This window comes from Salmo trutta, chromosome 21, assembly GCF_901001165.1.
Source record: "Salmo trutta chromosome 21, fSalTru1.1, whole genome shotgun sequence".
Classification (NCBI taxonomy): Eukaryota; Metazoa; Chordata; class Actinopteri; order Salmoniformes; family Salmonidae; genus Salmo; species Salmo trutta.
Genome location: NC_042977.1, coordinates 12,433,627 through 12,455,716, shown reverse-complemented (window position 1 = coordinate 12,455,716; position 22,090 = coordinate 12,433,627). Strand labels below are relative to the sequence as shown.

At 43.6% G+C, this 22,090-nt stretch overlaps 2 protein-coding genes across 7 annotated transcripts; one reads left to right on the top strand and one right to left on the bottom strand.

Annotated features, from left to right (window-relative positions):
* Positions 1–1,163: 1,163 nt before the first annotated feature.
* mtf2 (metal response element binding transcription factor 2) lies at positions 1,164–10,613 on the bottom strand. 6 transcript variants are annotated; one of them, XM_029704298.1, is made up of 17 exons: positions 10,393–10,613; positions 8,822–8,834; positions 8,489–8,702; positions 8,270–8,351; positions 6,206–6,280; positions 5,000–5,095; positions 4,698–4,798; positions 4,283–4,419; positions 4,111–4,206; positions 3,922–3,990; positions 3,544–3,667; positions 2,995–3,062; positions 2,663–2,836; positions 2,391–2,499; positions 2,253–2,308; positions 2,038–2,163; positions 1,164–1,875 (listed from the first exon to the last, which is right to left on the bottom strand). In XM_029704298.1, the coding sequence occupies exons 3-17, from the start codon at positions 8,579–8,581 to the stop codon at positions 1,515–1,517; spliced, it is 1,767 nt and encodes a 588-aa protein (XP_029560158.1). In that variant the 5' UTR covers positions 8,582–8,702; positions 8,822–8,834; positions 10,393–10,613; the 3' UTR covers positions 1,164–1,514. The 6 variants fall into 6 exon arrangements, with proteins under 6 accessions (XP_029560158.1, XP_029560153.1, XP_029560154.1 ...); XM_029704293.1 differs by lacking the exon at positions 8,822–8,834; XM_029704294.1 differs by lacking the exon at positions 8,822–8,834 and having other exon boundaries at positions 2,038–2,145.
* A 2,337-nt stretch (positions 10,614–12,950) lies between these two features.
* Positions 12,951–21,968, top strand: LOC115156703 (divergent protein kinase domain 1A). The gene is made up of 5 exons (XM_029704299.1): positions 12,951–13,598; positions 18,168–18,302; positions 18,638–18,745; positions 19,112–19,288; positions 19,505–21,968. Exons 1-5 carry the CDS (start codon positions 13,545–13,547, stop codon positions 20,315–20,317), a joined length of 1,287 nt encoding a protein of 428 aa, XP_029560159.1. The 5' UTR covers positions 12,951–13,544; the 3' UTR covers positions 20,318–21,968.
* The last annotated feature ends 122 nt before the right edge of the window (positions 21,969–22,090 follow it).

The following is a 22,090-nucleotide window of genomic DNA, read 5'->3' as shown; positions in this document are numbered from 1 at the left end:
AAATACAAGTAGAAAAGTAAATAGACATAATAAAACTGGTTTGCAGCAGCACAAATCTCTGTTGTTGAGTCCCTCTCGAACGTCAACTAGTTGCAAACAGGCACACTTTCAACATACCAGGTCAGGCGCCGAGGCACCCAAACACCATTCAAACCCCCCTATCTAACCCTTTTACATTCTGCCTAAACTGGTCTCTCACCCCCTTCAGTTTACAAAATCTAAACAGATCTGAAACACTGAAGTCAACGAGTCACAGAAAAGAGCATATCACTGGACGAAAAGGAAAAACTAAATAGGGAAACTCAAGCTCCCTTCCTGACCGGGCAACACGGAGGCCCGTTCTCAGAAGGCGAGGGTTATAAGTGATAATGCCTGAGAAGCCAGTGTTTGGAGGATATATTGGCACGGGTTTTAGGCCCGAGACAAAGTCAAGGGCTGGCAAACGGTGCCCATACATCCTCCTAACTCGGGCTTCGAGGGCATTATCACTTTTATACAACGGGTTAACAACATATTCAAAATTATGATTTACATATTTTCATTAACGTTACTTTTATGAATTTATTCATACCATTTCATCCTTCCACAAGATATAGTCCCGACACAAATCTAGGGTTGCTACCCAAGCCGGCTGGTCATCCGTTCTATCGGTTTGGTTGGCAGTCATTAATTTTTTGTTTGTTCTGCATCTATGGACACGACCCAGTCGTTTGTTTTATTACCATACAGACTGGTAACATTCAACTATGGCTAACTTAGTCACGTCAAACAGTGCAGCCAGAATAACAAAGTAGCTGCATTGGCATTTGTTTATGCAGTTTTCTAGTGATATTTATTTGGATACATCCATAACAATCAGCTAAGGATGCGCGATTTCACCTGGCGTGGAAAATGTGCTCTCTCGTCAGGACACTGTTGTTCAGAGGAGCTAGCCAACAACACAGCTAACACAACCACTTCAAACTGAAGCGGAAAAGACTGCAAACTAGCTGCACTTTGTTTAATTTTACCTGTTTTCTATTGATATTTCTTTGTATATATCCATAAAAATTATGCTGATTCATGATTTCGACCGACTGAGAAAAGCTGCCTGCCTGTCTCATCCCGATTCTTGACACGTTCATTACTATGCGACAGCTGGTGATCGAATTTGAATATTGAAACAATGTTGCAGATGTCGGAGACAGACAGCAAGGTTATTACAAATCTCCGCTGTTGAAAACTAAACGTTAGTCTAAAAGAAAAGTTAGATAATATCTAGATGCTTTTTATAGTGGAGACCAAGTTTATAAATCGCTTGGCTGGGCTGAAGAGACAGTGGATTGCGCAGTCAGGCGGAACTGAGTAAATAGGCATTTTAACGTCATAGACTTAGCCGGTGGTAACTTGCGGAATAGACACTGGCTGGAATACGGTTTTAACCAATCGGCATTCAGGATTAGACCCGCTCGTTGTATAATGCTTTATAAGCGCTGTGTAAACACGTAATAAACTATGTAAGCGCTGCGAGACGTTCAGGAGGCAGTGACGCCCTCCCATTCTACCAGGTACTGGACCTTGCCGTCCAGGGTGACCCGGCGGGCCAGGACGCGGTACTTCTCCCCGCACTCCAGGCGGCCTGCCGCCCCAAAGTAGCTGCTGATTGAGCTCTTGAGGTGGGACAGCTGGCCGCCTGGGCCCAGGCCGTGCACTATATCTGTGGAGTGGAGCCCCGGCAAGGTGTTTTGGGGCTCTGGGGCATGGGGGCCTGGGTGTTGAATCTCATGGTTGGGGGGCTGCAGGGGGACCCGTCGTGGCCGGCCCCGTCTTCTCTTCAGGGGGGGCTTGGCAATGGGCCAGTGGCGGCCCGTGCGCGTCTTACTGGAGATACACAGGCTGGGGTGGAATAGGGGAGGGAGAAACAGGGGAGAGAGATTAGAAAAACACTTAGATGTACTCCCAATTACCTACCATACAATGACTACAATACAACGGTACAATGACTTTCCATTTGAATGTGTGAGAGCCTGAGTGTGAATCTGATCATGTAGTATGTACCTGGACTGTCTGGAGAGGTTAGTTGAGGTAGTTTCAGTGGTGCTGACGGCACCGACGGAGTCCACGTCTGAGGTACTGGAGGATGGCAGAGATCTGTCGCTCCTGCTGCTGGGAGTAAAGGGGACACTGGTAACAACACCATTCATCAGTTTTCACAAATTGAGCAACTGTTCTCACAAATATTTTTTTTTTGGGGGGGGGGGGGGATAACTGACCTAGAGGCTAAGAGATCCAACGAGTGGGAATCAAGCAATTGTGGTGGCGTCACATCCTTCAGGGGGGATAAAAAGACATGACATCTCAATATATAAACAACATGCCTCAAATGTTTTAAGTTTGGGTAAAGGTGTTACCTGTGCCAAGAGTTCACTGGAGCGTCTTAGCTTGGCAAGAGTCTCCAGCGAGTGACCTCCCTGCTTCTTACTCTTCTTGGCTTTCTTCACCACGCCATTGGTTAATTCACTGGAACAAGATTCAAAATCGTCAAACTGAGTCATCAGTTTCCCTTTCTGCTACTCCCCCCCCCCCCCCCAAAAAAAAAAACAACTAAAAGCCTTACCAGGATATATAGCATGCAAAAGTGTCGATTTTTCTAATGAGTTTCTCATAGAAAGTTGGGTCTCACCTGGTGTTGGTCAGCGGTTGGATAGCCTTCCTGCCTTTGATTTTGATCTCATTGGAGGCCCTCTCTGGCTCCCCTCTGTCGGCCAGCACCTCAGAGCTCTGGGGACCCGGAGGAAAACGGATCCTCAGCCCAAAGAGGTGCTTCTTCTTCTTAATCTCCTTCCCCGACATGAACCTGGGAGAGGGAGAGAGGGGATGAGCGAGAGAGAGCAGGATGGAGAAGTGGAGGACATGAATGAGAGAGGAAGGGAGAGGGGATGGGATGTACATGAGAATAGTGATGCTGACATGATTGGAACAATCGTGAAATCATAGGGAGAGTGTGTAACTCACATGCTGTGGTTGCTATTCAGTGCTTCCAGAATACTTTCATATCGGTCCGACTGAGGAGTAGCTGAAAGCTGGAGTTGGAAAAAGGTAATAGTAAGATTAATTTGAGAGGTTGGAATTTCATATATTGCTGTGTCAAATAAAATACACTTAACAAAAATCTAAAAACGCAACATGCAACAATTTCAAAGATTTTACTGAGTTACAGTTCATATAAAGAAATCAGTCAATTTAAATGAATTCATTAGGCCCTAATCTATGGATTTCACATGACTTTGCAGGGGAGCCAGGCCCAGACAAAGCCCAGCCAGTCAGAATGAGTTTTTCCCCCACAAGAAGGCTTCATTACAGACAGAAATACTCCTCAACTAAAAGAGAAATAAGCTTTAGTGCATATGGAACATTTCTGGGATCTTTTATTTCAGCTCATGAAACATGGGACCAACACTTTACATGTTGCGTTTCTATTTTTTGTTCCGTGTAGAAAAAAATAAGATATTTGAGAAGTTGTATAAATGAATGTTTCTTCAACTGTGTCAAGGTTTGTCCTACCTCCCGGAGCTGTAGTTGATCCCAGTTGTCGTTGATGTAAGTCATCAGCTCCAGCTCGGAATCAAAGTACTTCTTCTTGTGAATCACACTCAGATTGTAGAGGCTCAGGTGTGCAACGTCCACCCTGTTGGAGAGAAACAAGGAAGGAAGCTCAAAACGGTTACAATTCAATAGGATTCGTTATACGATTTTTGTGCAATACAATTTAATTGCTACATTTTTCCTAGAGGGAACTTCTGTTTCATCAAACAATCCATACACTGAACTGATGCAGTGTCTTTGGGTTATCTTGCTTGTTCCAATACAGGAAATAATAGATCAATTGAATAACATCAATCTATTGCGTACACAAATCTCTTCTACACGAGTTCCACTCACCATCTAAGAGGCAGTCGTTTGAGGTACTCCGGTCCACTATTGCAAACTGAACAAATAAATAGATAGAACCTGGTGAGAAAGAAGCACAAGCGCTGGTTTATTTTCTGGCACCGCATTGGTAGCCAGCATATGCTTCCTGAAATATGACGTATCGTGAGGCTTTAAAAGGGGAGGGGGGCTGTTTCGTACCTATCTCCATAGAGCATGGGCGTCTTAAAACACTGAATACACGCCTCGTGGAACCACTGCTTACACCTGTTGCACTGCAGCATCTTCAGGTACCAGCTAAAGGGAAAGAGGGGAGAAGGGTTAAAACAGAGGGTGTATGGGAGTGGTGTGTGTGTGTGTGTGTGTTACTCACTCTCCAGGTCCTCCACAGTAGCAGTAGCATTGCTGGATGTTGGTTTTGTGGCCCTGGTCCCACACCAGGTACTCCAGGGCATAAGGCAAAGAGTGGTTCATCTCCTGCTGGGCTCTGGGACCCTTTAGTGCGCCCTTCTGTCAGAGAACACACACACATACACCCGACTGTGAGCTCAATTGGTTGGAGCGTCCCCCTTACCGTTTATTACAACCTTTTCACACACTGGTTCTGAGTCCGTGTAAGGTCAAGTCATGTGAATGCGTGTGCTCACTTTCCAGTGTTGTCATATTGCATTATGTTGTAATGTATTATAGTGTGTTGGTTTGTGTACCTTGCATGCTGAACTCACAAAATGAATTTCCATGGAAACATAGTTAGTTTTCGTGTATAGTATCGTGTATAGTTATCGTACATTTGTTGTTGTGGCCAACACACACTCCCCACAGAGCCACTTCTCGTCGGTGTCGATCAGACTGGAGTCGATGATGGGGGAGTGGCAGAGCTGGTGATATCCTAAAAAGGGAAAGATGGATCACAGTTAAGAGAGAATTACTATTGTATCGATGTGTTTCCAGAGGTGGGACCTCTAATGACCAGATAAACAAGGACTCCTTAACTTGGATATGAACCAGCAAACATTTGGTCCCAGGTGAAATTTCCGAACCCGGTCAGGTTAAAGGAAGGAAGGGGTTAGGATGGTGATTGTGCCCTAACCTTGTCCACACTTGTCGCAGATGACAATCTCGTTTGGCTCCTCGGAGCACTCGTCCTGGCATATTGTGCAGACCATGTCCTCCCCTCCCTCGTCCCCTGAAAACAGACAGGACGGGATAGGTCACTCCTCTAGATAACCACACACGGCCCTTTAATTCATAAAAGGGAACAACCAGGCAACCAGCATCACACAGCAAAGGAAAGAGAGAACATTTCAAGAAAGAGAGAGCTTCAAGGAGTAGACTGAAGAGATAGAACAAACGATAGCGAGAGCTCAATAACGCAGAACAGTTCACGCTTGTGCTTTGTAACTGACAACAACAAAAAAGTGAGACCGAGGTGGGAAATCCCCATTTTGCTAATGTGATGTGCACACAGGCTATATGGGGTCATATCTCCACAAACACATCCCCATTTGCTTCCAATCCAACGTAATAAGCTGTTGCTTTCACCCAAAGTCGACAAATTAAAATATGTCATTCATATCCAGCCCAAACAGGGAAGGGACATTTTTTATGGCAACAACTGCAACCTTGCGGAGTAAAATGACATAAGATAAACACCAGTGAAAATAACTTTTTAGGGCCCTATAAAATCATTTTAATTTTTTGTTATTAACATTTAATTTAGAAGGTTTTTGGGAAAGCCTTTCCATCTACCAGAAGACTTTTCATTAGCGTCATCGCAAACGGCTACACACAAAGCGGTAGAAGTGTGCGCCACACAAAGACAGGGAATTCTCGTTGCCTCTCTACAGAAATTTGCAAGAAATATGAATCATGGATGCATTCTGTTCGTGTCTTATGATAAACTTGGCCAAATTAATACATGTTCAATATATTTGGTTGATTCACGACATTTTTGAATATAGTTGAATTCCGTTTTAATGTCTGGATTCTATAGGGCCCTAACCTTTACTACTTAGAGGGACTTCAGTTGAGGGGCCTAACTTTATATGAATTCATACTCAAATACCACTGGGGGTGCCATTTGAGGTTCAACATAACAGTCACGAGATTCAATTTCCTGCCACTTAGACCAAAAAAGATTGCCCAATTCCAGTATGTCAAACATTAGTCATGTGTCATCTAACTGAAATAGGCATGCCGGTCTAATGTCTAGGCCCCTCACTGAAGTGTAACCAATTAACATGTGAACTGAACAATGAACTGAATGAATACAGTAGTAATACAAGCTGAGGAGTACCTTCCCTATGCTTGTCTCGCGGCTCCGTGGGGAACTTACGTTTGGCGTGAGCCCAGAATCTTTGTGGTTTGTTGACTGTCAGGGACAAATTACAAAAGATAAACCCAGGCTGAACGGAGGAGATAAGAGGAAGAAAACTCAACCAAGGATATCAACCCAACTGGCGATAGAATGAATGAGGGCAAGCCAAACGGCATTAATGAACACGTTTAACTGAAAACTGTACAGCCTGGAGAATACAGTGAGGGAAAAAAGTATTTGATCCCCTGCTGATTTTGTACGTTTGCCCACTGACAAAGAAATGATCAGTCTATAATTTTAATGGTAGGTTTATTTGAACAGTGAGAGTCAGAATAACAACAAAAAAATCCAGAAAAACGCATGTCAAAAATGTTATAAATTGATTTGCATTTTAATGAGGGAAATAAGTATTTGACCCCTCTGCAAAACATGACTTAGTACTTGGTGGCAAAACCCTTGTTGGCAATCACAGAGGTCAGACATTTCTTGTAGTTGGCCACCAGGTTTGCACACATCTCAGGAGGGATTTTGTCCCACTCCTCTTTGCAGAGCTTCTCCAAGTCATTCGAGGTTGACGTATGGCAACTCGAACCTTGAGCTCCCTCCACAGATTTTCTATGGGATTAAGGTCTAGAGACTGGCTAGGCCACTCCAGGACCTTAATGTGCTTCTTCCTGAGCCACTCCTTTGTTGCGTTGGCCATGTGTTTTGTGTCATTGTCATACTGGAATGCCCATCCACGACCCATTTTCAATACCCTGGCTGAGGGAAGGAGGTTCTCACCCAAGATTTGACGGTACATGGCCCCGTCCATCGTCCCTTTGATGCGGTGAAGTTGTCCTGTCCCCTTCGCAGAAAAACACCCCCAAAGCATGTTTCCACCTCCATGTTTGACGGTGGGGATGGTGTTCTTGGGGTCATAGGCAGCATTCCTCCTCCTCCAAACACGGCAAGTTGAGTTGATGCCAAAGAGCTCCACTTTGGTCTCATCTGACCACAACACTTTCACCAGTTGTCCTCTGAATCATTCAGATGTTCATTGGCAAACTTCAGACGGGCATGGATATGTGCTTTCTTGAGCAGGGGGACCTTGCGGGCGCTGCAGGATTTCAGTCCTTCACGGCATAGTGTGTTACCAATTGTTTTCTTGGTGACTATGGTCCCAGCTGCCTTGAGATCATTGACAAGATCCTCCCGTGTAGTTCTGGGCTGATTCCTCACCGTTCTCATGATCATTGCAACTCCACGAGGTGAGATCTTGCATGGAGCCCCAGGCTGAGGAAGATTGACAGTTCTTTTGTGTTTCTTTTATTTGCGAATAATCGCACCAACTGTTGTCACCTTCTCACCAAGCTGCTTGGCGATGGTCTTGTAGCCCATTCCAGCCTTGTGTAGGTCTACAATCTTGTCCCTGACATCCTTGGAGAGCTCTTTGGTCTTGGCCATGGTGGAGAGTTTGGAATCTGATTGACTGCGTCTGTGGACAGGTGTCTTTTATACAGCTTTAATCTCAGCTCGTTACCTGTATAAAAGACACCTGGGAGCCAGAAATCTTTATGATTGAGAGGGGGTCAAATACTTATTTCCCTCATTAAAATGCAAATCAATTTATAACATTTTTGACATGCGTTTTTCTGGATTTTGTTGTTGTTATTCTGTCTCTCACTGTTCAAATAAACCTACCATTAAAATGATAGACTGATCATTTCTTTGTCAGTGGGCAAACGTACAAAATCAGCAGGGGGTCAAATACTTTTTTCCCCTCACTGTAAATACACGTTCTAAAAGCAAAATTCGAAGGATTCTGCCCATCGCGTATGGGTAATATCTGTGGAGAAAATAGAAAGGCATGTATTTTTCTTAGCAGATGGCTTTTTTATTATTATTTAGAGTGTAATACAAGCATATTACACAGATGGCAAATATGCAACAAGTTGCAAGGTCAACATATCAAGCAAGCATAAAACTGTTCATCCCATTGACTATCGAAAATATGACTCGAACTTGACATGGCAGCATGTCTTGGGCAGGAGAACTACTTGCCTGTCTGAATGTCCTTCCACAGAACCCAGGACTTCGAACGATCTTCAAAGACAACAAAACAGCGCTGCTTCCCCTTATTTATCTGAGGGAGGGATCATTTTTTAGTATATGATCCTTTACTGCAAAATGACATAAGACATGGCTGAAATTGCATTTTATAGAACATGTGAACAATAACATCAAATAGAAACTTTCTACCTATTAGCAACAGCTGCTTACCTTAGTGATAATCCCCAAATAAAACAGGCCATCTGACCATCGGGCTAGGACCTCTTGTCCCTCTTTAAACTTGTCGCCGAGGTTGGTGTCCATGTTCCCTCCATGTCCATCCTCGGCAGGTTCGACGCTGGTCAGGGACACTGGCGTCTTGTGCTGCCGATGGGAATGTGCTTTCCGCTGGTGGACCGGCAAATGCTCTAATGCTGTTGAGTCTCTGTCATATTGGAAGAGAGAGGTGAATTAGCCTAATTCCTACATTCTACCCCCCCAAAAAATAGGTGTCACTGTCAAGCATTGTCATTGTATTAAAGCTACAGGCGAGTGGAGTCTCACCATGAGAGCATCTCTGACATTGCCAAAATATTCAAGGGAGACACAGAATAAAGGAGGATTATTTCAACAGAAACACTCGAAAGCCTAAATCACATATTTTTGAGAAAATGTTGCAGAATAGAATAGCTGCATAGAATTTGACGGCTGTCAACTCAGCTGCCAAGTAACTAACTCATCATACTAATTGTTAGTCCGATTGATCGCTATTTACAGCCTGAAACTAATACCTGCAAAATCATGTAAATGTTCCTTACAAGCTAGATGGTTGAATAAATTACATTTAAAAGCTGCAGTATGTAACTTTTTGGGAAACCCAACCAAATGCACATAGAAATATTAGTTATATATCGGTCATTCTCATTGAATGCAAGTCTAAGAAGCGGTGGATATTGTAATGAAACAGGTAGGGAGCAGGTCTCGAACCCTCGACCTTTTAGCCCGAAGTCCAGCGCGCTATCGTTTGCGGCGTAGTCGATATCCGCGCTTATAAACCCAGGGTCGTTACAATATGTTCTATTGCTATGCATTTCGTTCTTACGTTTAGTTTTAGTCTTTTACTTTAGTTCGTGTACATCAACGTAAAACAAGCTGAAAATACAATATTTTTGGTTATTGAAAATATATATTTTTTTCACACAGGGGTTTAGATGGTACAATGGTTTTCTATACATTGCTTTTTTTTGTCACATACTGAAATTAGGCGAACTATTAGAATATTAGCAACCAGGAAATGGCGAATCGATTCCAGCATATTGCTCCTTTAAACTTACTCTATCGGTTGTCTGTGCAGTTTGTCCTTCAGCTGCTCGAAATTTGAGACAAATATCCACTGGAAAGTATTGTTTGCCCTACTTTTTAGCTAGCTAGTCGATAGGTATGTGGTTCAGTTTGCCCCGAGGTAAAACGAGTATTATACTGGATATTCGGTTCTCTCGTCAATAGATATTGAACCAAGCATGACAAGATTTACATTTTAAATAATTTTTATAACACAAAACAAGTGTCAATTGTTCTGCATCCTCCCCTGATTCAGAATATAGAATGTATTGTTGAAGGGGAAACCGCACAGACAACCGGTCTAGTAACTTTAACATGTAATTGTATCCAATATTCTGGCTTGTAAGGAACATTTACACGATTTTACAGGTATTAGTTTCAGGCTGTATATACCAATTCATTGTGTATAACAGCCTGATTAATCAGACTAACAAGCTGTGAGAAAAATAACTGAGTCTTGGTGCATGATGTCCTTCAATAAAAAGCATGAATTGGTTTTAAAATGGGGTGTTCGATTCGAACCCTGTCCCACTGTGCACCGTCACCGTTTCCTTTTGTTCGTGGGCTAGCTGTCAGGTCATTGCATCCAGGATGAAATAATGAATGGATACATTTACCTGCACATACGTTTTCAGTTCAACGAGTAAGGTTGATGCAGCATGCATGCAATTAGTCTTAGCGGTTGTCTAGGCTAAAAAACAAGTGACAGACAGGTATCGAGCCATCACAGACGGGATGATTCTGGAGCGCACCCACACCCCCAATATAAAAACATCGTAATGTTGATAAGGTACCTCATTCGGTCAGTTCGGAGGGTCAAAATGCCACATATATTGAAATACTCTGTCGTAATCGGTGCTTGGCCTCGTATCCGAGTAGCGGTAAATCTCTTTGAAATGCACCTCTCTTAATATGACACACTACCAAGGTTTTTTAGAAAATAACAAACGGGTCATTTTCCCCTAATACATTCGCCATTTTGGTTTCCCGCTGATCTGGGAGTGCATTGTGGGAGTCGTTGGCTCGACCAGCCACTAACCACTTTTTTTTCATACATTTGAAAATGTAGGCAGGACTCTTTTTCCTCCACGACCCACTTTAACCTTTTTTTATGATTTAGACTAGAGTCGGAGGACCAATCCAATGTTTATAATCTACATTCATTTTATAGTCTCACCTTGACTGCATATCCAGGTCGTGAGCCCACAACTTCATTCTAATGTGCATAGTGCAGATGCAACCTACTTTTCTGGAATTTTGGGGGGGGGGGGAGTTATGGGAAATGTAGAGCTGTAGTAGAATGCCCTATCATTAGTATTATTAATAATATGGTTGATTCATCCATATCTTTGATGGCAATTAAAAAATAATATTACTTCCCATCAAAGATATGGATGCATCAACCGTCCACTTGTCGGCGCTTGAGAACCATAAACTGGACCATTTTCACCGCGGTGTTACAATGTAACAAAGTAGTAACATTGATATATTGTAACAGTTAAAATTAATAGCTGCGACATTGTTGCTTTTTATAACTGCGAGCTGCTGTAGGCTATCCCTTTTCAAACATTTACATTTTATGGCAAATTCCAGCATTCATGAAATTCTGAATTAGTGACAGAAAAATAGTTATAATTTATTAATGTATGATTATTTCCTTGAAATTATAATGATTTAATATGATAGATTTCATACAGGAAATGATGGCTATGCATTGCTTTGCACAGAGGGGATCAAAGCTTTTGCGTCGGCAAAAAATCGTCACTCTGCCTTTATTTTCTGCAGTCCTTGTGAGATACAGAATGTGGCTGGCTGCTAGTGGTAAAATCCTTTCTCCTTGCAGCAGGATATTATGCTGGCAGCACGATCGCGGATAAATGTTTTCTCAAAATAAGAGTCCCCCCTGCAAAGACATGCAAAACTTTGTGAATATCGATTTTTTTTTTTGCACTCTAGTGCAGTAAAACTGTTTTTCAAACCATTGCTACCAACTTTGAAAAAAAATAAAATAATAATCTAAACTATTTTTGTATATAGTGTCATCTTTTCCTATGACTGAAAGGAGCTTCTGGACATCAGAACAGCGATCACTAACCTCGATTAGGATGAAGATTCCTACTTCAACGAGTCGGAGGCGCAGGACATACTGCTCACCCTGGACCAGGGCCTAATCTTCAAAACATGGAAAAGAGGAAGGCGGCGTAAGAGAGACCGACGTGCCAGTACCCTGACGAAACTACGTCGGCGAGTACATAAAAAGCGCCTCTATCCTCCATTCTATTGGTGAAAGTACAATCACTGCAGAACAAACTGGACAAGCTCCATTCGAGACGATCCTATCAACTAGACCTGATGAACTGTGATATCCTATGTTTCACGGAGTCGTGGCTGAACAAGGACATGGACAATATACACTGAGGAACACCTATGTGAGAATGCCATTCACTGACTACCGCTCACCGTTCAACATCATAGCGCCCTCCAAGCTCATCACTAAGCTAAGGACCCTGGGACTGAACACCTCCCTCTGAAACTGTTTGAAGTTTTAATATCTCATGCACAACTACAGTGAAATGTCTTCCTGACGGGCCGCCCCCCAGGTGGCCAGGGTAGGCAACAACACATCCGCCACGCTGACCCTCAACACGGATGCATGCCTAGTCCCCTCCTGTGCTGCCTGTTCACCCACAACTGCATGGCCGCGTACAACTCCAAAACCATTATTAAGTTTGCCGACGACATGACAGTGGTAGGCCTGATTTACAGGCGACGATGATGGACCACACACACCAACACAGTCATGAAGAGAGCACAACAACACCTCTTCTCCCCCTCAGGAGGCTGAAAAGATTTGGCATGGGCCCTCAGATCCTCAAAAAGTTCTACAGCTGCAGCATTGAGAGCATCTTTGACTGGCTTCATCACCGCTTGTTATGGCAACTGCTTGGCATCTGACTACAAGGCGCTAGCTGCGCTACAGAGGGTAGTGCGTACAGCCCAGTGCATCACTGGGGCCGAGCTCCCTGCCATCCAGGACATCAATACCAGGCGGTGTCAGAGGAAGGCCTGTGAATAATAACATTTAATTCTTTATATTGTTTTATTCACACCATCATTTATTTTGAAACTTTACACACACATACTTGTATGTTGAAAGCTATTGTGTAGACTATATTTAAAGAAATACACAAATGCATGTTATTGGAATTACACAGTTGAGTCTGCAAAACTTAGAAAAGTTCTCTCTACAAGTCAATATGTATCCCATGTACAGTCTATTACAGGATATGTATGGCACAGTCCCCCTTCCAAAACAACACATATTTGGTTAGTAGAGACCCTACTGAGTATTTTCCACCCCACTTTTTTCTGAGAACGGTAGAAAAGTTCTCTCTGCAGCCCAATATTCTCAACATACCAGTGTCAACGATAGTGTTTTTTCATTGTTGGTTAAAAATGTTGTTTTTTTAAACCATATTTTGTATTTGTTTTCCTAAATTACTAATTGCCTTTCCTTGCTGGCCATTGATTAAAATGCAATGTCTTTTGAATGAGTTATCCGCATTGCAATATTTTGAAATGTGTAGTTTTATTTTGAAGGTTTTCTCATTACCATATTACCGTGACGTTATCCGTTGTGCTGCTGGCAGAATACTAGACAGCTGCACGAGCAACACAGCAGTGCTGCCCGACCCGTGAACTGCGTAAAGAGCCGGTCTTTGGCTGTAGGCAAACCACACAAATGGAGAACTAAGAATAATCGGGTACCGGGAGATTTTCGATGTTAGAATATATTTTGTGAAATCTAGAATGTGCTTCGAACGCATTGGAAACTGAAAATTGTGTAGCCTACGAACACGGACAGTCTCTTCATGAGCTCCAGCTTCACTCCATTTATTTGGATTCTCTTTCGCAGTTCCACGTATTGAGATGGTCTATTTTTGTGATGGCGAGAGGTCTGTTTCCACGGGCCTGGATAAAGAAATCATTCTTTTTCCAGGTAACAGTGCTATTCTAAAGCGTTTTACACCTTTTATATTGACAGAGCTTGCAGTCAATAAGATTGACACCGTGTGGTTACTGTCGCTGATTGTTGTAGCTAGTATATGCATTTTGTCGTGCAGACTCTTAAAATTCTGATGGGACTAAAATGTTCATTTAATAGTAGCCTACACAGCAGTTCATGGAGGTAGAAAACATTTGGCTGCGATGCATATTCTTGCATGCTGAAATTGTTGATGCTACCATGAGGTGCGTCAATTTGGTTTGGAAAAATAGTCTGCCTACCCCTAAGAACTGGCAGAAATAAATTAGGCCTATTATTATGTTATGGGACTAGGGCACTAGGCTACACTTTATTACATAAAGCTTAATGCACTCATATTGAATTTACTCAGATTCATTTGGGCTACCACCTTTGTCCTTGCCTGAGGCCACCAGTGGCATATGTGATTCTGCAGCTGCAACAGTTTGTTTATCCAGTGGCACAGCAGGAATGATCTGGATAGTAAGGCTGAACCAAGAGTATTGGGCACTGGGGGGCCTGCAATTCCCCTATACCAGGGATCATCAACAAAACTGAACAAAAATATAAACGCAACAGATTTTTAGTTTATTCCCAGTTTAAAAGATTTTGCTGAGTTACAGTTCATATAAGGAAATCAGTCAATTGAAATAAATTCATTAGGCCCTAATCTATCGATTTCACATGACTGGGAATAAAGTAATGCATCTGTTGGTCACAGATACCTTAAAAAATAGGTAGGGGCGTGAATCAGAAAAGTCGTCAGTATCTGGTGTGACCACCGCTTGCCTCATGCAGCGCGACACATCTCCTTCGCATAAAGTTGATCAGGCTGTTGATTGGGGCCTGTGGAATGTTGTCCCACTCCTCTTCAATGGCTGTGCGAAGTTGCTGGATATTGGAGGGAACAGGAACGCGTTGTTGTACACATCAATCCATAGCATCCCAAACATGCTCAATGGGTGACATGTCTGGTGAGTATGCAGGCCATGGAAGAAATGGGATATTTTCAGCTTCCAGGAATTGTGTACAGATCCTTGCGACATGGGGCATTATCATGCTAAAACATGAGGAGATGGCGTCGAATGAATGGCATGGTAATGGGCCTCAGGATCTCGTCACGGTATCTCTGTGCATTGAAATTGCCATCGATAAAATTTTATTGTGTTTGTTGTCCGTAGCTTATGCCTGCCCATACCAAAACCCCACCGCCACCATGGGACACTGTTCACAACGTTGACATCAGCAAACTGCTCACCCACACAACGCCATACACGTGGTCTGCGGTTGTGAGGCCAGTTTGACATACTGCCAAATTCTCTAAAACAACATGGCAGAGAAATTAACATTACCATCCCTGGCAACAGCTCTGGTGGACATTCCTACAGTCAGCATGCCAATTGCACACACCCTTAAAACTTGAGACATCTGTGGTATTGTTGTGACAAAACTGCGCATTTTAGAGTGACCTTTTATTTTCCCCAGCACAAGGTTCACTTGTGTAATGATCATGCTGTTAATCAGCTTCTTGATATGCCACACCTGTCAGGTGGATAGATTATCTTGGCAAAGGAGAAATTCTCACTAAGAGGGATGTAAACAAATTTGTGGAACATTTAGAGAGAAATTAGCTTTTTGTGTGTATGGAACAGTTATGGGATCTTTTATTTCAGTTTCTATTTTTGTTTAGTGTAGATTCAGCCTTTTTCTTAAGCGGATGGTCGGGGAGCCGGAACGTAGAAGCCCAAACGGATATAATATCTGTCTAAAACGTAGTAATTTCAAACCTTGCTTACAATTGTATACTATCACATCTCTCTATTTTGCGTTGGAATATTTGTACAGATTTCCAAAATTAAAATCATTTGGAGCCTTCCCTGTGGCTCAGTTGGTAGAGCATGGTGTTTGCAATGCCAGGGTTGTGGGTTCGATTCCCATGGGGGGCCACAACAGAGAGAAAAAAAACAACAACAAAAATGTATGGAATGTATGATAAGAGCGTCTGCTAAATGACTAAAATGTAAAAATGAGCTGATTTCCTGGTATTTTTAGTCTTTTATGTCCAACAATTAATTAGTTTAAAATATATGTATGTATGGGGGAACCTAGCCCTATACCATAAGAAGCTTAGTGGGAAGAGGGTGAGAGGGACCGTATGCACTGATGTACAGAACACGCGCTGTGTGTCTGTCTGTTTTGGGTTGGATAGAATGTAAAAATAATATTTAGCTTGGATGTGACAGAGTTGCTTGTTCACTCTGGCCAGTGATGCACAGCCTATTACTATGGTTCCCAATCCATCACTATGGTAATGTCGACATTGCTCTCAATGTCTGACATGCTTGCTTTGCTTATTATTATAATTTGTTTTCATTTAACCTCCATTTAACTAGGCAAGTCAGTTAAGAACAAATTCTTATTTACAATGACTACCTACCAAACCCGGACGACGCTGGGCCAATTGTGCGCCGCCCTATGGGACTCCCAATCACGGCCGGTTGTGATACAGCCTGGAATTGAACCAGGGTGTCTGTAGTGACGCTTCTAGCACTGCGATGCAGTGCCTTAGACTGCTGCGCCACTTGGGAGCCCAATGTTTTTGTTAAATATGGAATAGACTTATATAATATGTAACTTATTCAAACCACAGAATACATTTTAGAGGACTTTCTGTTGCAGTATGTCGAGGGCATTCAATAGCACATGATTGTATTTAGGGCTTGGAATTGCCAGGGACCTCATGATACGATATTATAACCATACTTAGGTGCCGATAGGATATGTATTGCAATTCTCACGATTCTATATGTATTGCGATTCAGTACTGTGATTTTATTGCGATTCGATGTTCCAAACATATTGCTCACCATATGACTACTACAAAGGGACGAGAGGGCCTGAGAAAACAAGTTTTGATCAGTCATGGAAATAAAAGTGCTGAAAACAAATTGGCTCCCTTTTTAAAAAGAAAATGGAGAACTAGCTAAGGGAAAATACTGGCATTTGGTGCAAACATACTAGTGCAAAAATAATATTCCAATATTGTCAAAACGATATGATATAATATCCCAATATGTAACTGTTTCGATTCCCCCCCATCTCTAACTGTATTCTGTTCCCATGTTTTGCTGTACTCAATAGTTGTTCTACCATCTGAAAAGCAGCCTGGGATGTATTCAGTGATGTGAAACGTTCTGAACATTGCAGATAGAACAAGTAGAGCAGACATGATTAAATTTGCAGATAGAAATAGAACAAGTAGAGCAGACATGATTAAATCGCTCAATATGATTTTTTTTCTCTTTCTGACAGACAATCCTATCTGTTTTACACAACATTTCAATCTGAACGTTCTCTAACGTTACATCCTCCTGAAGAGATGTTGTTAGAACAATACTTTACTGCTCACTGTAGAATGAGGCCTGGCTTGTGACTTGAACAACAGTGACTTGGTCCTACCTCTGGAGGCCCCTCTCTCTCTAACCCCTTTAAGCAATAACTCCCTCATGATTCTAGCTTATTCTTCTCATCCAAAAACAACACCGCTCTAAGCTCCAGGCTTGATCATAGAGTCCTGATTAGAAATACTTAGTCAGAGAAAATCATAGGTGATTTGTCCCTTTCCCCTCACAAGTATCTTATTGGTCACAGTTTACCTTTCAGACATACTCTGATTCTGTTTTGATATCCACACACAGTATGATGCAATTTATTGGCAGGGCAGTGGGGCAGTCAATCTCTGATCCCTGGCATCAATCCCTGATTAGGCATGCATTCTAGGTAGTATGCTGGTATGGACATTGGAACGTAAGCGTCTGACTGCATACAGGCCGTTCGTTATCTTGTCATGTGATATGAGGCCTGTGACACAGCCTATAGCCTAGGTTGGAACTCAATTGATTTAGAATCATGTCTAGAGTCTTGTTACATTAAGACCAAACCAACAGTCAACCCCAGAACTCTTGTTTAGTCTCAACGGGCCATTGTTGGGCCACTGTGGTTATGAGATCAATAGCTTGATTATGTGACACCCCCCCCCCCCCCGTCACCGTGGAAACTACAGTACCGCTGGTTCTGTTGTTGGTCACATGACGGTGTTGACTAGGATGCGCTAATTAGTATACCGCCATTGACCAGGCTGGCCTCATTTGTCACTGTCTCATTTTTCACTGTCATAGCAAAATAGGGGTTTGTTCTCTCTCACTCCATTTGTTTGTAGACGCATGTGAATGTGTCCCGTTAAAAGTCCAGAATCCTAACAGCTCATTCACCTCATGCCATGAATGAAAAATCCACAGTTTCAGATACATTTAAAATCGAACGGACAACTGCACTTTAGAATTAGATGGAATGACGTTTACTGTGTCGGGTAGGGGACTCGGCACACTATTTTACAACACGATGTGGTAGATTGAACATGGTGGTTAAACATTGTGCACTTAATGCTCTACTCATTGATGCATTGGTGCATGCTTATGCATTTTAAAGGGAAGGTGAAGAATAAAGTAAACAACTAAGCCGGTTTGCTTTGTTTGATCCCTGTAGGCTCGCATCTCCTTTGTGCGGGTGAAATACCTGTTCCTCACCTGGCTGACTGTGTTTGTCGGGGGCTGGGTGATCTACGTCCAGTACTCCAACTACACCGAGCTGTGCAGAGGACATGAGTGCAAGAACGCCATAGTGAGTACGGACACATCGGTCATATCCATGATCCACTTCGTTTTTTTGTTGTTGTCTTCTCTTACATATTTTGCTGTGTTTATTGATAGACAGTCGGTAGGGGCTACAGGAAAGACAGGAGGAGTGCTTTGAACAGGCAGTGGGGCCACTGTGTGGGGGGCGGCAGCAGTGGCAGTAGCACTGCTATAGAGCATCACCCATAGCATTTCTCACCCATCTTCACAAGTGGTCCGCCCTCTATAGATCTCACTTTGTAAAATCTGCTGTACTGTTGTAGAGTAAAGCAATGGAGAGAGAGAGAGACTAACACCGACCCATGTCCACTGCTCCCCCAGTGTGACAAATACAGGAGAGGCATCATTGACGGCTCGGCCTGCAGCAGCCTTTGTGACAAAGACACCCTCTACCTGGGCAGGTGCCTCTCTACCAGCCCCAACAACCAGGTGTGGTAACAGACCGTGCACCCTACCTCTGAGCTGCAGGGGTTACTGTACTGTACAAGTTGTCTTGGTCTGTGCCAAGTACAGGTCCAGGATCAGTAAAACCAACCTTAGATCAGTGCATCCTCCTAGGACCCGGACCTACAGCCCTAGTGTTGACTCAAGAAGGCACTTCAGCAAGTTCCCGTATGTGGCCAATGGTTTTATTGAAGGGCGCGGTGTCTTCAGTAGAAGTTCACTACAGTATTTCCATGCACCGTCAGTTCAAAATAGTAATCCAGTACCATCAGTTCTTATTGACATTAGGTGTATAAATAATGTAATGCATCTCTGGTTGTCCCTCTCGTTCCTCTTGCCTGGGGCTCTCAGGTGTACACAGGTGGCTGGGGTGACGTGGACGGGGTGATCCGCTGCCAGGTGGGGGAGGTGCTGCACTATGAGCTGGGAGAGGAGCCGGAGCCCCGGAGAGAGGCTGCAGTCTTCGACAAACCCACCCGCGGAACGTCTGTGGAGAAGTTCCGCGAGATGGTCTTCAATCACCTCAAGGTCTTGGAACTGTTGCCGCTATTGACTGTCAGATGCTGTCGCAAATAATCAGCATACCGTTTTGACATGGGTTTTTGTCTCCATCGAAGTCCTTTGATGCTTTGGTTATTTATTGCACCAACATTTTTACTGAAATCTGCATAGTTTATAAAGGATACATTTTAAACCTCTCTTCATGTCCTTCCTCCCCCTCTCTCCACTTACTCCCATCTCCAGTCAAAACTGGGCGAGCAAGCTAATCTGGCCAGCCTGGTGACCCAAATACTCAGTGTCGCCGATGGCAACAAGGACGGCCACGTCTCGCTCCCAGAGGCCCGTTCGGCCTGGGCTCTTCTCCAGTTGGACGAGGTGCTGCTGGGCCTGCTCCTCCAGGAACGGGGCCACACCCCTCGTCTGATGGGCTTCTGTGGAGACCTGTACATGACCGAGAGGGTACCCTATGGCCCCCTTTACGGTGTCAGCCTCCCCTGGCCCCTGGAGGCCTGGGTCCCCAGTGGGGCCCAACGCAGCATGGACCAGTGGTTCACCCCCTCGTGGCCCCGCAAAGCCAAGATCTCCATGGGTCTCCTGGAGCTGGTGGAGGACATCTTCCACGGCAACTACGGCAGCTTCCTCATGTGCGACCTGAGCGCCGGCCACTTCGGCTACACGGACCGCCACGACCTCCGCCTCACCGACCCGAGGGCCATCGTCTCCGAGGACGCGTTCAGGCGAACCATGCGCACGCTGCACTGCGAGAAGGACGACGACTGCTTGTTGGGGGCGGACTGCCGGACATCTTGCGACGTGGCTCAGAAACGATGCAGGGAGGAGGTTACCCAGCCCAACCTGGCCAAGGCGTGCAGGGCGCTGAGGGACTACCTCCTGAGGGGAGCGCCGTCGGAGCTGAGAGAGGAGCTAGAGAGGCAGCTGTATGCCTGCATGGCCCTCAGGGGCTCAGCGGGCCAGATGGACATGGAACACTCACTCATCCTGAACAACCTCAAAGCTCTGCTGTGGAGACAGATCTCCCATACTAAAGACTCATGATGCTCAAAGAATTAAGACGTACTGACAAGTCTGCTACTGGCACAGAGAAGCCTTTGGGGAAATGATTTCTAAAAACTCAACCATTTTGGTGGATCGTTCATTCAAGACGTACTATATTGTTTTATTTACCACCCGTTTTATGCTGCATAGCAGTTGTTTTGGCGGTGTAACTACAGTAGAGCTGTCAAATCCACCAGCGGCTCCTGGCATTATACCTATTTGAACGGAAATTACTGGTATTCGAAATATGGTGGAACTCCCTTTAGTCTATACCTTTAGAAAAGCTATTTTATCACTACTTTGTTTTGCAGTAAAACTTGAGGAAGATAAGTTTCCAGTGACACCATCGGTGTGCATCGTGTGATTGTAACCAATTATGAGTAGACATTGCCTACTAATTGGTTGACGTCATTGGAAATTGTCCCTTCTTTTTTTACTGCGTAACAAATGTGCCATTTTCACATTTTGATGTTGGTGTGGAGATATTTTTTCCTTTTTACATTTCCCTCTAAGATAAATTAAAACGTTGTACAACTTCGAACACTACTGTGAGATGTAGTCTAGACCTCAATTAGGCTGATGAATGATTTTCAATTTGAGCATCATTATTTCTATATAGCCTACACTTTCTCGTTCTGAACTTCTAACGCGAGTGGCTTCATGACAATCAAAAGCAGCCGCCCAGCGATTTGACAGCTCCACCTCAGACCCGCCAAAATATTAGCTAGTGTCGGCTAAAGCTTGACCCAATTTAATCTAGGCATGAGTCGTTGGAAGAATGGACTACTACAATTCATATTCAGGATGCTGGGAAACTGTAGATATTTGCTGTTTATGAAGGAGCTCATGGAACATTTTGAAGTGATAGCATGAACTACACTTTCACATTACATGAAGACAATGTGACCTATATATATATATATATAAAACCGGGGAAAGCGTATAGAAGTCTATGGCTTTGTCCCAATAATCTTTCCTGCCATGATTTGAAATGACCGGTATTACCAATATGGTGGACCTCCTTTTAGTCGATCCATTGCTTTTAGATTCATGGGAAGTAATGGAACGAGTGTATACTGCAGGAGGTAAGATACTGGGGCACATCCCACGGAGACATCCACTTTGCTGGACATTTCACCACCCTTCCTCACTTGATGATTTGTATTGGCATATAGCAGTGCTGCATCAAAACTGGACAAATAATTAAAGGCTCTTCTCCGCCCTCCGACAAGAGCCAGTTTGCTTGGTTTGTGTACCATGTACATTTCTCAAACATTTGTAGTTTCCCACTAAACCCTGTGTAGCATACTAGTGCCATATTCTGTACAAGCTAGAGATCATGCTGAAAACACCAGACTTGTTATCTACCACTTAAGGAGGTAGTGTACATGAACTGCATTTTACTTGCTGTTTCTATGTTCTTTCAAGCCTAAACTTAAAAACAAGTAGGTCACACTGTACATCTTTTAAGAAGGAACCCCAGTCCGATGTGGATTCTGAAGGAGTTAAATGCAGCTGTGACCTTCGGTTTTGAGGGATGAATTGCAATGTACCCTGATATCCTGACCAACTAATCCTGATGTATGTTTCCATGTTTACCTTGACGTTTGAACCAGCATGATTTTGCACAATAAAAATCACATACCACTCACCACTGTGGTCTCAGTCGAGTTGAAAGTGGATTATCCTGACTGTCTGTGCAGTGAGTATGAAAAAAAATATGCCCAGACTAAAAAGGTTAGTAAAGGATGTTAAAAACGGAATGGGAGGACC

Bases quoted from the DNA above. Each gene is read 5' to 3' on its own strand.
- mtf2 (XM_029704293.1), bottom strand. The intron at 6,281-8,269 runs GCAAGTAGTTCT...TGTCCCTGACAG, and splicing joins GTGGAAGGACATTCAGACAG to TCAACAAACCACAAAGATTC. The intron at 3,063-3,543 runs GTAGGACAAACC...TTCCAACTCCAG, and splicing joins ATCAACTACAGCTCCGGGAG to CTTTCAGCTACTCCTCAGTC.
- LOC115156703 (XM_029704299.1), top strand. From the start codon at position 13,545: ATGGCGAGAGGTCTGTTTCCACGGGCCTGGATAAAGAAATCATTCTTT. The intron at 18,746-19,111 runs GTGTGGTAACAG...TGGGGCTCTCAG, and splicing joins CTACCAGCCCCAACAACCAG to GTGTACACAGGTGGCTGGGG. The intron at 19,289-19,504 runs GTCTTGGAACTG...TCCCATCTCCAG, and splicing joins TGGTCTTCAATCACCTCAAG to TCAAAACTGGGCGAGCAAGC.